Source organism: Channa argus, chromosome 21 (assembly GCF_033026475.1).
Source record: "Channa argus isolate prfri chromosome 21, Channa argus male v1.0, whole genome shotgun sequence".
Lineage (NCBI taxonomy): Eukaryota > Metazoa > Chordata > Actinopteri > Anabantiformes > Channidae > Channa > Channa argus.
This window is the reverse complement of record NC_090217.1, coordinates 6,907,175-6,923,105: the sequence shown is the minus strand read 5'-3', so window position 1 is coordinate 6,923,105 and position 15,931 is coordinate 6,907,175. Positions and strand designations below refer to the sequence as shown.

General features: G+C 38.5%; 1 protein-coding gene across 9 annotated transcripts in view; it reads right to left on the bottom strand.

Annotated features, from left to right (window-relative positions):
* The window catches only part of anks1b (ankyrin repeat and sterile alpha motif domain containing 1B), a 181,603-nt gene that overhangs the window by 125,636 nt on the left and 40,036 nt on the right, over positions 1-15,931 (bottom strand). For all 9 annotated transcript variants that reach the window (XM_067489803.1, XM_067489798.1, XM_067489796.1 and 6 more), the window contains exons 2-3: positions 10,887-10,967; positions 7,383-7,539 (exon numbers count right to left, since the gene is read on the bottom strand). In XM_067489803.1, the coding sequence (XP_067345904.1) occupies positions 7,383-7,539; positions 10,887-10,967 (238 nt within the window). The remainder of the gene's footprint in view (positions 1-7,382; positions 7,540-10,886; positions 10,968-15,931) is intronic.

Here is a 15,931-nt window from a genome sequence, read left to right as displayed (position 1 = left end):
GTTGCCACTGAATAATTTTGGGTTATTGTATTTACTAACACGAACTGGATGACTGAGACTCTTTCCAGACAGAAATATACATACAATTACGTTAATAACGATTTCTCAGAATTATCTTAAACACCGAAGCCTCCTAACTTAAGAACCACTGTATGTACGAACTTGTTAGGATAATGTCTTTAGAAATAATAATCATCATTACGATATTTTAAATTTGTGTCTATTATGAGGTAAGTCATGGGATGAAATCAATACCTCCTCTAAAGAAAACTTTAGTGGAAAGACTGGTTTGTCAACTATTTTTCTAATGTAAACCTTAAATGTAAAGAGAGATATTATTAGAAAAATTTTTAATTTAACTAACTTACTCTAGTCATTGAACATTTAATCATTTACAACAGGATTATAGAAGAAGCTTTAGAAGAATCTTTTTATTGTCTTCCTTGAGCACATACACTTATTACACATACATGTTACAAGCTCGCTCTCAGTGTCTTGCTCAGGGACACAACTGGTGGGTAGGCTGGGGTTTGGGCAGGCCTGAATTCGATCCTGCAGACTTCTGCATCCCGTCCTGCTGCTCTACCCACTGGGGGAAACTGACCCATTCTGTCTCCACAGCCTTAAACTGACAAAGGTTTGTCAGTCCAATCTGCTGCGACTCACAAGCACTGCTTAAGATAGGGAAAATGCAATTCCCTGACACATAAAAGAGTGACAACCAGGTGAACAGAGACACAGAGTGACAGGATGAGGCAGATAGAGCAGAAGACATGGAGAGAGGGCATGAAAAGGAGACAAAGTCTACACTCTGTTCTTATAGCAGGCTAAATATTTTCATAATGCTCATTCTGACAGCTTTCCGATATCATCTAGCACTGTCCGAATTGTTGCCGATTGGGCTCTGAGCAATGGGCATCTACTAAAGCCACATCAACAGGCACTGCAGTACAATATTGAGACACCCATACAAATGAATTTCAGTGCTTTTCGTTCAGCAGCATATGCTGATGCACAGATAATCGTCACAAATATAAAGTAACACTTGTTCTACCTATTCCCAGACATAGGAAGAGTCCTAGCTTCAGCCAGAGAGCTGTGTGATTTTTTTAATATTTAAGCGGGACTCTACAATCACTTTTTACGATATAATCCCTTTTAAGATAATGAAGGAGATACCCTCTCCTTTATAATCTTTCCCTACTACACACATAGCATCTACTTAAATTCCAAGCATTAGAGAAACTTTACCTGCACATGCACACACACACACACACACACACACACTTCCCATTGTAAACACTATCTCAGTTCAACTGCACCGGACCAAACAAACAACTATATCCATGAAAAAAAGCAAGCCTGTTCAGACAGGCAGGGGCTAAAACTAAATGACAGTGGGTTGGGCGCAAAGGTACTTGTTTGAACATTCACCCTGTTAATAGTGATGGACTATTACACAAACTCTGTCTATGTTAAATCATCTAATTATCTCATAATCCTAGGAGCTCAGCCCGCTGCCTGGGGATAGCCGGGATGAGAGCACAGGAGAGCACAGATTTAAAGTACAGTAATGTTATTTGTCACATTTTGGAAAAACCTAATATGTATATAGCTACCACTCTCATATGTACAGCAAATATGTATTTTTTCAACATTTCCTTATTTTACCTCATTTACACCGGGACTAGGGGTGGGGATAGAGGCTGTTATAATCTCCCCATATTATAGATCAATATAAAATTTACTATTTACAGTGAGAGACGGAAAGAAGGATCAGCAGGATTTATTTATTTAGATATTTACATTTCATTTCCAATATTGTATTATTTTTTTAATAATAGATTTGTTATTTCTATACATACTAAAATAGCAGTCATGTTCTTAGTACTGTTATGGAATAGTATTTATTTTGTTTATACTACTGATATTGTCAATAAAGAGAGAGGGAAACAAAGGATCAGTGGGATTCCCAGTTTATTTCTGCTATAACTGCATGTTCATTCACAATGAGTCATTTGTATAATCTCTGTATCACTCAAGCACAATTAGAATCTAAGAACAGGTGAAAGAATACCAAGTTACATGAGCTGGAAGCCTATGTATTATTCCAAGCCGTACTACCATTACTATTAAAAGGCATCAGTTCAATCAATTTCCTTTGACTTTCTGTTTGCTTCATTGACAAAAGCAGACAGAGCAAATGTAGATTGCAATAATACTTGCCTCATTTTCTAAGCCACAGGAGCAAGGTAACAGTGGAGACCTTATTAAAGTAAGTGGCACATTACGGTATGTGTGAATTTTGTCCTCCCAGGACTTACACTCTCAACAAGTTTTGAAATGTGTCAATTAATTGTGTTGTCCAACAATATATTTTTGGATTAGTATAGTATCAGAGTGCCTGAGTCAAAACATTTGCAATGGTGAAATATGAATTACAACAAAATATTTGACTTTGTTGTACAAGCAGTATAAACGCCACTCAATACATGCATAACCTATAAAATATTTTTTTTTACATATTTGAAATAATCAATTAAATAATTTTTCGTATTTCCACTCTAAATTTTAAATGAACGACATAGAGACTTAAGATGTTTATTTCTTTTAGTCCATCAGACTGAAAGTACTTCACTGCATGAGTCCATGCTGATGGCCAAAGAGAAATGACCTTGAAGACCTGGGTCCCATCTAAAAAAAAAAAAAAAAAAAAAAAAAAAACATTCCCACTGCTGCAGTGCCACTGGGCAAGACAAACATGGTCTGTAGGGTTGGCAAGAGATATTTAGCAATATATTAAAATTTTCTTTCAAACACAATATTAAATCATTTTTTATGCAAATATGTTTCAACGGCTCCATGTAACACATTTATTAACAATCTCACAGCTTGCAAAAGTCATTTAGGGCTGTAGGACATTTGGAGAAATCACTCAGTTTTCTGCTACTGTACTTTTATGAAGAAGCCCACAGGCGAAAGAGTGTCAGTCTGTGGAAAACATATGATTACTCATAGGAAAACATCCTATGGCTCACTGTGACTCTGTGCTTTGGCAGCAGGGAGTATGGCATTAGGCAATGTTTGTGTGAAGACTTTCCCAGAGCAATTTCTTGTAAAAGCATGTGTTCTCAGAGTAGCTGAGTTCACATGTTGATCATTAGGGAAAGATATGGTTTTATTTGTGTGACAGCAACATGTCAACAAGGAACTACCACAGCTGGAGGACACTCAGACATTTCTGGAAACACACAAAGCAACAGGGAACCTACTCAACTTTCAGTATTGTCTCAGTTTATACAATTTATAGATTTCATGCATTTCTGTGTTTACACAAAATTATAACACATCTGACGTACAATTTTTGTAGCCACAACCTATATTATTCTTGTAATTCCTCTTATATGCAAGAAGAGCAAAGAGAGAGCGAGAGGGAGAAACCCAGTGTCCTTTTGTAAGTGGAAAAGAAAACATTCCTGAGATGTATGTGCAGCGCAGGGGGACATACTTGACCTAGTCAGTCACCCACACATACATAGAATAACCCTAAAATTGACTAGTTCAGAGGCCCCATGCAGAAGAAGTCCAGAGGTTGTGGGCTCATTCCCACACACAAACACAACACATCTGCTCAATGTCAGTGGGACCAACAGTCTGATAGATGAAAGTGTCTCTGTCATATCCAGTCCATCCAGTGTGGCCAGGGTACAAAAAAATGCATTTTAACAAAGTTGCTCCCGTTGCCCCCAATGTCTCTGGTTAGCTTAGTACTCAATTTACTTCCCCCGGACAATGCTTAATGACATGTTTTTTTAATGTAGATGCTCTACACACTGAAAAAAGGATCATATCTCCCATCTCTCTTATAATTTTCAGTCCTTAAAAGAGTCAACACTGTGGGACACTGTGATCCTTTACAAGGAACGTGATAAAAATCAGCTGTCTGCAAAAAAAAAAAACAGAAAAAGAAAAAGTCAAAGGGCAAATATCAGGTACATTTTCTCCACTACAAAGGCCTAAAATCCAAACACTATCCAACTAAAGCACACAGCCCATCTTGTGCTAAAGATGATATGAACTTCAACCAGATTTCAAACAAACAGTTAAAAACAAACCACAATAATTATAATCTTAAACGTCCATACTGTACTGTACTGTACTGTAGGTACAGATATAAAGCGAAGCATTACACTTGACACTCACACATTTAATTCAATCCAAGTGGAGTGGGAGACAGAGGATCACAACAAACAATGCCTCAGACCTCAAAACATGAATTTGGCCCTACAAGCAGAGTGCAAGCCTTGAGTAAACAAGCCATCTTTCACCATCAATCACTGTCTCTCACACACACAAACATGTACACAGTATGTATAATCATCTTCTCCAATCAGACAGCCTCCACCTCTCTCATACGCATACACCCACCCACGCTCTTACACTCTAACAATAAACAAAAACAGCTGTGAATGAGAGCTACTGGGACCAATTAGGGTGTAAACAGTGGGTTAGAATTGGTTTACCACCAACTAATAACATCCAATGACCTCAAATAATCCTCTATAAGCCATAGCATGGAACTGGTCCAACTACCGTACAGACCCCTGTAATCTCTCTACCGATTTCTCACCTTTCTAAGTGAATAACATTTCCCCGTGTCTTTACCATAGACATGTCACTAATTGACACCCAGTGTACAAAGTTAAGGACATGTATTTGTGCCCTCTCTGTTTTGTAATAAAAAAAAAAAACTCAGAAAATAAAAGCGTACACTCCCTCTTTAAGTGAGCTGATAAAACCATCCTGCATATGCAAATACACACATATATACACACTCAAATTCTAACATGCGTAATGGCGTGCGTAGGCAAAGTAATATCATTGAGAATGGGGTAATGTGCACTCAATGGCTTGCTGCTATAAGTCTTGATGATGGGTGAGAGCTTGTGTGAGACTCAGTATATCACCCAAAGTAATGCAAGCAGGCTGTGCTCTCTACTGCAGACAGGACAGACAGTGGCAAAACAGAGAGCTTATGCATCATAAACACTTCATAAATCTTGAGGGCATAAATCAAATTTATGCCCGGAACCTGCAAACAACTGTATCCTCACAAAGTCTACTGTAGAAATATGCATCATTCATTATTTAGAATTGGTGCTAAAACACTTTTTGTAAAATTTTATGTTCACAGAGCAGGCTTGTTGAAATGAAAGTGTGACAGACAGCTAAGGCTTGCTGAGCTCTGTAACGCAAGTTCCGTAGCTTAGCATATTCACCTTTTTTATTTTTATTTTTTAAACACAGAGGAGATAGAAACTATTGGTAACAGGGGAGAAAAAACAAACCATTTCCATATTTTACACTCCATCAGATTGCCGATAGCTCAGGTCTATTGAATAAATATTTCAGTATTACTATGTAAATTCTACTACTACTGTGTGTGTGTGTGTGTATTTTTTTGTCCTTTTGCCTTATACCGTGAGTTCAGGGTCACCACAGCGGATCATTGTCCGCATTATGTTTTGTCACAGTTTTTACGCTGGATGCCCTTCCTTCCTTCCTTGCGCAACCATGGAATGGGCTGTTAGGGGTTCGTTGTCTTGCCCAGGTCCCCGTATAGGGACCGGGGATCAAACCACTCACCCAGTGGTCTGTGGACAACTGCCTTACCAACTGAGCTACAGCCACTCAGTGTGTGTGTATATTATTAAAATTTAGTAGACATTCATAAATACCCATGAAGTTTTGTCATCTGTTAATTATATGCATCTACGGATAACTTATGTATTCATAACACAAACTGCATTTGGGTAGAAGAGAAAAAAAAAAATCAAGGCAATACAATAAACTCTCAATTTACATACATTACATTTAGTCTGTAATTAGTCTACACATAACCACTGAATATCTAAAATTCCAAGAAAAACATCTATCAGCATCAGATTCTGTGCTATTAAGAAATGCATTGATCCAGAAAAACAGTGCTCAGAAGACCAAAGTGCATTGGAGCCACAGACTGAATCTTTGCAGATGTTAGCAGCATATAAAACACAGCTTGAGCTTTATTTGCACACCAAATTAAATACTGACACCACAGTGTTAGTCGGTCTATTGTTGACTTTTGTTGACTGGAAAATGATGCCCTATAGCTAACAAGTCTAAACTCCTACACAGATGGCATTAAGAGACTGTGTCTCCAGTGCTAGACTTTATTCTGGGATCTTCAGGAAATTATCACATGAAAGTAGAAAAAAATTGATTTGCCAAGTGTATTACCAACTAAAGCAGTTTAAATGCAAGTGACAGAAGAACATCATACAATATATATTTAAAAAGTTGTAAAAGATTGCACGCAAACATGGAGCGTGCGCACACGCACACACACACACTGTGTCAGCATTTATGTACAGTGTTGCCTCAATCAGCAGCTTCTACTCAGTGTCCACGCTGCCTGCACAACAGCCTATTCAGCTCTACAAATCATTGACAGAGTAAAAAAGAGTATTGCCTATGTTCACTAGCTAACAGCCGTCTTGATTTTGGTGGCAAGAGACATCATTGATCATGGCAAACAATTTGGTTTTTAACAACACAGGACAATGTGCTTATGAGGCAGAGTAAATAACGCTCCAATAACCAGGGGCATCCCTTAGTACACCACTATCAGGAATAGGAATATTAAAAAGACATCCAAACTATTAACACATTATTCAACTCTTCTGAATAAACACAATTTCCTGTATGTCTAATGCTCATCATAAATAGCAGAACATCAGTAAGACATCATCAATATGTTGCAAGAAAAAATGGATATGCAATAAAAAAGTGAGGGAGGACAATGTGGTCATTTCCGCTGAAAAGGAATGACAGCAGTGGCAGGCCTAATACTCCCAGGGCTGAAATGCTTACCCGGCTGTCAGGAAGAGGTTACTGGGAACTGTAATCGCCTGGCTCTGTTGGACAGGAGCCATAGGCAGACAACCTAGGGCAGCAGTGGTTTACATGCCCCGGTAAAGAAAAGAGATCAACACAACTTTACTATGGTTTAAATAAGATCTTTTTTTGCTTGAAGTTGCCTCAAACAAAAAAAGTGTTTCTTCCTGTTGCAATTCTTCATCCTTTAATCATGTTTTGGGTTTTTGTAGGTATAACAGAAAGGGCCACAGACCTACACTCATGGTTATGGACACTTATACAGCGTAAACTTTTCCCAATATTTGATATAAACTGCACAATTGACTGTCACCCTCATTGATGGGGATTATTGATTTACGTTGGACTGGAAACCATTCCAATTACAATTGAAATTAATTAGTAATTATCCACAGTTGATCTCGAAGGTGATGGATCTTTACAAAATGACGATAATTATCATTTACCTGTTGGTTGACACGACAATGAGAGGGTCCATGGTGGATGAGAATACGAACAATGTCCACATCCCCCCTCCAGGCAGCCAGGTGCAGAGGGGAGCAACCGTTGCTATCACCAACATTTGTAGATGCCTCAAACTGAAGCAGCTTCAGTACCACCTCCCTGAAAGACAGATAGATTTGATCAGGCAAAGATATGATAAGCTTAATCATTCAATTTCACAGTATAAATATATATTTATATTATTTACACTCCGTAACATTAGAATGTTTATGCAATAATGAAAAATAGTGGATGAAGCAGCTGAAACTACAACACCTGATAGTTTTTTTCTTTAAAGACACAGATAAGCCCTGCTTCTAAACCATGGGTCATGATTAACATTTAAAAGGTTTCTCTACATAACCATGCATAAAATGTTCCTCTCTCTTGCACTTCTTAAGAAAAAACTTAGTGCAGTGTTTCCTCTGTAATAGAACACGCATGGTGGGCCACCAGGCTAATAAAAACCCCATCACGCCTGGATGACAGGAGTTTTTCCTTTTTTCCATTTGACAGGTGCTTCTGTCCGTGGCTCATCACTGCTTCAATATGATTTGCTTCTCACAACTCTGGCAAGAAAATGAACAAGCCCGGGAAAATGTGAAAACATGAATGAAAGCACCCTGAGAATACCGCTTCTCATACGTATTCTATCTTATTCGGAAAGGAGATATTATTTTTATTTATTTTTTGCCCAGGCTTCTCTGGGTTACAATAAATTTGTGATAGTTTTGTCACCGAACTGCTAAGTCTCCTGTCTTTGGGGACAATGAAGACAATTTAGAATAAGAGGAAGGTAGAAGATGGGGGGTGGGGGGGTGGGGGGGGGCAAGAATGGGTGACACAGGTGCACAGGCTATGGGTCCAGTGGCCACTGCAGGTAAACGAGGGGATAAAGCAAATGTAGAACATCTGTCCAGGACCTAAAAAAAGTTACAACCAAAAAGTTTGGAGTTCTTTATCACATTGCCATGTCCACATTTCTTCCATTTCTGGATTATGGTCTACACAGTGGGTACTGGTATCACTAAACTGTTATTTATATCCCTCCTTGACAATTTGTTACTTGGTTGTTACTTCTGATGATGAAGTAACATTTTTAATAGGTAAATGTGCATTAAATATTATGTTGATTAAAAAAAAGAAGCCTTTTTAACATAAGGGGTCCCAAGTTTTTCTTCAACTGTATTTAGTCAGGCAAGTGCATAAATCACTTTGGATTAATGTGGGTGCCAAATGACTGAATGTACTAAGATGGTAAATGTAAGAAGAGGTGGAACAAAAAGGGGCCAATGAGAAATTATCAAGAACCAAGTGAGTATAATTGCTTCCATGTTTCCCACTAATAAAGTAATCTCTATTACACAAATAGATAAAGTGACAAACCACAGAGGTGGGCTGTGTGCTGGAAATCCATTTAGCTGCTGCTCAGTAGTAATGCCAGTGATACCGTTTCATATTAAGAAGCCTCCAGCTTAAGCTGTCACCTCTGTCTGAAGAGGAAAGGTGATTTGCTTAATTTGCATTCAAAATGTCAGCGTGTGAAGCAGAGGAGATAGAAGGGCAAAACCTCTCCCAGAAACAGGGATGCAAAGCAGAACCGAGATGCTTAATGAACTGCTTTTTTCATTTCATTAATTTATTTTAAATTTACTAGTTTAGGTGGCAGTTAAACAGCTTGATCACCCTGGGTGGCCAATGTGTCAAATTCAAAATATTTAACTCACTGCTAACTGGGTTTAGTTTGCATTTATTACCAAAAGACTTTTATTTGGTAAGAAACTCAACCTGAATAAAATAAAATAAAAACATCATCCATTCTAGTTCCCAGTACTATATATCAACTGCCAGTTTTCTTTCCCACCTTTACACTAAATCACTTCTCTGTAGCTTTTTGTTGATGCCCTAAATTTTCGAAGGCTGCATTTTCCTCTCCCTCCCCTTACTCTTTGCCAGATCTGAAGGAGGAAATCCACATAATTGCCCCCAAAACACAGTACTAATCCTTCAGTTCCGGCAGACTGGGCTAGTGGTCAGACTTGCAGATAATCCACACTGTGTAACAGTTTTCTCAGCAGGCCCAGGTGAACGGAGGCAGCTACACAGCATTTCCATGCAGCTGGAAACACTAGAATCCACATGTTCAGTTTTTTGAAGGTATACTGTTGGAAATGTTGTATTTTTGACTATTGTTGGGAACTCATTCTGCTGAGTACGCAATATGCTTTCATAACCCTGGAACAATGCCACACTGTTCTACTGTCTTTAAATTATTACTTACCTAATAATTTCTTAATTTTGACAAGGTTTTTTTTCCCATGAGTTTGGCTTTTAATCCCATCTTTTCAAAAATACATTTTCACTTACCAATGTTGTTTTGTTTTTGTTGTCTGTATTTAGCAGACATGGACGTTTTAGGTTTAAATAATCTAATTTTTACGGTTTGTGTCTTGAGGACGTCATTTTAACATGACCGACCCTGCTAACATAGCCACTCTTTGTCCTGCACTCCCGTAGTTTCAAAGACAGTTTTGCAGGAAACATTCTGCAAAAAACGCAACAATATACAGCATTAAACTACCAGTAACTTACTATGAACTCTAAAAGCAGACAGACCTGCAAGGACCAATCGTTAATTAAACGTCTGCCTTTATTTCTGTGAAACTGTCTCTTATATTAAAAGCAACTGGGTTAGCACTGCTATAACACCTGCGCGTGAAGCCAGTCCTGCGCCGGAATCAGTAACGTTAGCTTCTTTAATCGGGCACCGTTTGAGGACAATTAGTGTACGTTAGCGTTAACGCTAGCAAACCGGCGTAGCGTTAGCCGGCTAACGTTAGCTGGCTAACGCTACGCTAAACAATTACAGCGCCCCAGGCTACTGTTCGAGGTGAAAAAGCTCCAAAATCCCACTGTAGACAACTGTGGACAGCGTGACAGAATAACGTTAGCGATAGCTCAGCATTAGAGAGCTACAAAATAAAAATTAAAAAATATATATAACAATGGACTTAACTTACATTCTGCCAGAAGCTCCAACGCCAATTAAATGCTAATGTTTTCTGACAAGTTAATTACCGATGCAGGAACTAATCACTCCACCTGTGCACCGCCTTATTTGAGGTGATAATAATGTTAAGATCAAAATATGTTTGAAGTTGACACAAATATATATATATATATATATTTTATAAAATTCATAAAATAAGAAACACTAAATACAGCTACAACAAAGTACAGATTTGATAGTTTCAAAATGTCCACTTAACACACTGCAGCAGACAATGGTTTCGGCTTCTCATAGTTGAATATCTGTCGTTTTTCGCTAAATTCTATTGTTACATGACATGAACTTCTCGTAGTTGAATATCTGTAGTTTTTTGCTAAATTCTATTGTTACATGACATGAAATATTTTGACTATTTTTTTTATATCCAGAACAGTTTGCCGTCCAGTACGGGTCTCACCTGTGTCCATTAAGTGAAGCGTGGTGCAGTGGTGTGTATCCCGAGCTGTCTGTACAGTTGACATTCAGGCCCTTCCACATGCTGGAGAGAAAACATAAACACATTTAAATGATAATAATAATAATAATAATAATAAATGAAAGCTCATAATCACATCCAAGTTACTTGCCAACACAGATCACTTTCTCATCATCTCTGAGGACTGAAAGCGTCTTATGGTTGGTAATGTCCATAATCATACTCTGTGTAAGGCCAGGGGAGTTTAAACACACTGTCGCAATACTGTAACAAATATATTGAACTGCTTCTTACCCCGAAAACAAGAAAACCAATTTGTATTTTCAGTTCTCTAATGTGTTTGTGTGTTTGTGTTAACTTCTCTCCTCAGTTCTGTTATAGACCAAGGAAGTGTCTAAATATTCTTATAGAATGCGCGTTCCTAGTAGAAGATACCATGTGTTAGATAAGTGAAAGAAGCGCTTAAAAAAGTGTCTATAATAAAGCCTATAATAAAGTCTCATAAGACCAGATGCACACAAACCGAGGGTGTAACACACACACTCATACACACTATTACACACATAAAGCCCAGGGTTTTCCTGCAGCTGTAATTATATGACCTCTGTTTTTCACATGAACCCCTCCATGTGTGTCAGAGAGAAGCACTAATTAGTGAAATTCCTGAGAACTTGTGGGATAAAAACCTGAATCAGGAAACTAACAGAAGTGGCAGTATTAGCTTTTTCTTAATAAAGACAATCCCACACAGTAGCTTCTGACATGGAGATCAATGTAAATATGTGTCTCACAGTATCTGTTCCCCAAAAAATGAGTTGAATATCTTTGCTGATATGTATATAATACAGCAGCAGGGTTTCCAATATGTTACTTTACATTTATACAGCCACACATATATATATATATATTCAGAAATTAAAGCACCATTGAAGGAAGTGGAGGAAATGCTTCCCAAACCTATTTTATGAATTTTAAAATTACTGCTCATATGTAGTTTATTTATGTAATTCAGCTAGAGAGACTTTGTCCTTCTTAAGGTGAATTTTCCTTTTTGAGACTGGAGCTGAAGCTGTTGATAAAGTTAAACATTATGGAGGCAGCATAACATTCACCTGGTTTGACAGACATTAACACAATGATCAAGGTCAGTGGTATTTTGCAGTGGGTGTGTGCACACAAATACACAACTAAACCTGAATTAAAAGGCATTGTAAAGGTTAGCCATGCACACGCACACACACAGTGAACACTAATCAATAGAACGTGTCTGCTGTTGCAAAGGATGATGAACATTTTATTTTGCAGAATTCAATGCTGAAATTATTTGTGAACGATAAGAAACAGGTGCCCTTACATCAACTCAAGTCTTACAAATTCAGCTTATTGTGCATTTGTGAACACCAACCCATGCACCTTAAAACAAATGGATATACAGTATGTAACACTCACAGGTCAGAGGGCAGGAGACTACAGACAGTGACATACAAAAAGCTTGGTTGTATTATGTCAACTGAACTGTGTGTGTGTGTGTGTGTGTGTGAGAGAGAGAGAATTTGTTTGTACTGATCAATCGAAGAGCTCTGCTGACTAATGTCAGTACTAACCAATGAAACCAGTTGAATGTGTTGTTAAAAAGAGGAGACTGATGGAGGAGCAGGGGAGAAAAAGAGAAAGACAACACGCTACAGGAAGCCAGAGTGTGAGCGAGGCAAAACCCGGAGTAAAATTCATACCAACTGTCAAGTAAATGTAGATAGATTAGGTTTCCCCAAATTCACAAACATTCACCATAAAGACAGTGATTCTCAGTAAACCCCAAAGTTCAAAAATGTGCCTACTAATTAGTGGGTTTTAGAGGTATTAGTTGGTGTATTTCTGAACTCTGGAAAGAAAATGTTTTCTACTGCTCCAAAGAACATATCCATTTTCTCTTGACTGATCCTATGATCACATCTTTCAATGAACAATCCTCAATTAAAACAAACAAACTAGATTCAGTACCTCATTATTCACATAATACTACTTGAAAGGAAGCATGTTCCATGCACTGCCCTGAGCTGTTTCCTATATCGGATAGCTGTACCCTGAACCAAACCAACCTCAAACACACACACACACACACACACACACACACACACACACAAATATATAAACCAGTCCTGTCACCTTGAAATAAACAATCTGCACACCGATTCATTAAAGGTTGCTGTATGAAGAGTCATGTGAGCAGCTCTATGTATGGCTTCAAACACAATCCACCTCGCCCACACACCCTTGAATGTGCTGCATAAATGCACAAACACAGCAGTCACACCGTGACTCACTCATAAAACCTGCACAAACAAATATATGGGGCCACGTTGTGAGTGAATGTGTAAACCCTGTGCACAGAGCAACATAGCCTCGCCTTAACAGCTAGAAGCTAAAAAAGGTGAAAAAATAACTGCAGTTTTTAAACATAGATTTTCCTTTTCAACATAAAATGTTTTTTTTATTTTACTAACATAAACATTTCAAATATGATGGAAAAGTACAGGGAAGGTCATTGTGTCTTCGTAGATTTAGAAAGGATATTACAGGGTATGAGGAAGACTGGAGTAGCAGAGATGTATGTTAGAGTGGTGCAGGACACGTATGAGAGCTGTAAGACTGTGGTGAGGTGAGCTGTAGGTGTGACAGAGGAGTTTAAGGTGGAGGTGGGTCTGTACCAAGGATCAGCTCAGAGCCCCTTCTTGTTTGCTCTGGTGATGGACAAGCTGACAGATGAGGTTAGACAGGAATCTCCATAGACTATGATGTTTGCAGATGACATTGTGATCTGTAGTGAGAGCAGGGAGCAGGTGGAGGAAACTCTAGAGAGGTGGAGGTCTGCTCTGGACAGCAGAGGAATGGAGGTTAGTCACAGCAAGACAAAATACATCTGTGTGAATGAAAGGGACACAAGTGGACCGGTGAGGTTAAAGGGAGCAGAGGTGAAGAAGGTGCAGGACTTTAAGTACTTAGGGTCAAAGGTTCAGAGCAACGGAGAGTATGGAAAAGAGGTGAAGAGGCGAGTGCAAGCAGGTTGGAACAGGTGGAGAAAAGTGTCAGGTGTGTTGTGTGATAAGAGTATCAGTGAGAATGAAAGGAAAAGGTGTTCAAGACGGTGGTGAGACCAGAGATTTTGTTCGGCTTAGAGACAGTGGCACTGAAGAAGAGACAGGAGGCAGAGCTGGAGGTAGCAGAGCTTAAGATGTTGAGGTTCTCTTTGGGAGTGACGAGGATGGACAGGATCAGGAATGAGGACATCAGAGGGACAAGTCATGTTAGATGTTTGGAGATAAAGTCAGAGAAGCCAGATTGAGGTGGTTTGGACATGTTCAGAGGAGAAACTGTGAATATATTGGTAGAAGGATGCTGAGGTTGGAGCTGCCAGGTGGAAGGTCTAGAGGAAGATCAAGGAGGAGATTTATGGATGTAGTGAGAGAGGACATGAAGTTAGTTGGTGTGAGAGAAGAGGATGCAGAGGACAGAGTTGGATGGAGATGATCAGCTGATATTAAAGGGAACAGCCGAAAGAAGAAGAGGATCCACATTTCAAATTTTCAAATATGACATCTAAGAAAGGGCTGATTACAAATCAAACATAGCCTTACAATGAGTCTGTAGTATACAGTTGTCAAGTTCATAGTTACTCAACCCCAAAGTAATCATTCGATATTCCTGGAAAGACTTGTACAACTCTATTGTTATTTCTGCTGGACAGTCTGTGTAAATGTATCGTGTTCACTGTAGCGCTAAATTTCCAGAAGGTACCAAAATAGATTGTAGCTTTTAGAGAAATAAATATCCCACAGTGGTGAGCAACCAACTTGTTTAATGAAATTGAAGACCCATATTCTTATCAAATCTGTAAGATTCTCCTCTAACTTGTTCCACCTTTAAATTCCAAATCTTAGTTGACTGCCATATTGGCTCCTCATTGTTTTCTGTGCTCTCAATAAGAGCATAACGCCAGCCGGTACAATTTAAATGAATTTAGCAGGCAACTTGAGATTAGATAATGGAGGAGAGTTTCCACGAGTCTTTGAGGATTAGTCAAATATGCAGATGATATCTTATCTAATTAACCTCAGGAGCTGCACAAATGCGAAGAGAAGGAAGGAGAATAGGAAAAACCTTTAAGCCTTTGTGTATGTGTGTGTATCCTTGCAACTAGGGGAGATTTCTGACCCTCCTCTTCAGTCTCTGACTCTCCTGCTTCCTTGCTGAGGTTCAAAAACAATTTCTTTTATCAAAGCACTAATAGGTAAAGAGGTCAAATGTCATGGTAGGCCTCCCAGGAGGCAAAGCAATGCTGGCCTCTGTTTGAACCCATGTTCAGCTACAGTCTTTCAGGAGACACTTTCTCTTCGCCTTTTCTACAGCACAGGATCACTTTACTGAATATCACTAGTATCACTTTACCACAGCTAAAAAAAAATCTATGATATAGATTCGCAGTAGTAAACCAAACCAGATCAACATTTTGGGTTATTTCTAACTGCAAAAGGTCTTTATGGAGAAAAGGGAATTGTGTGCCATAATGTAATTCAAAACAGGACATTGTAATTTAAACAAAATAATACATTTTTGTCTATGTTTACAGATCTTAACACCACTTTACTGCATTGCATTAATTTGAGATGTGGTGGGAGGAAAGATGGCTCTGAACCTACAAACACAAAGCTTATTCTGGCTGAGAAGTCACACCGAACTAAAAGTCAGAGGATTGAGAATTTAATGTCACATTTTGATGTAGCTCATTTTCAAAAACATTACCCCAAGCAATTTAAAAATGTTGAGTTAAAAGTGCAAAAGTGTCATTTCTTTAATCATCTGAAAAGAGGACCTGTCATGTCTTTCAAGTGGTTAAAAAAAAATTTAATTTTGGATGCAAACGTGCTCCCTTTGCATTTTAAGAATGAAAGCCTTCATTTCGCTGGTTTTCACCATGAATATTAAAGCCGGCATCACGTTGCAGCAAAGTTCAGGCTAGATCAAAGCAA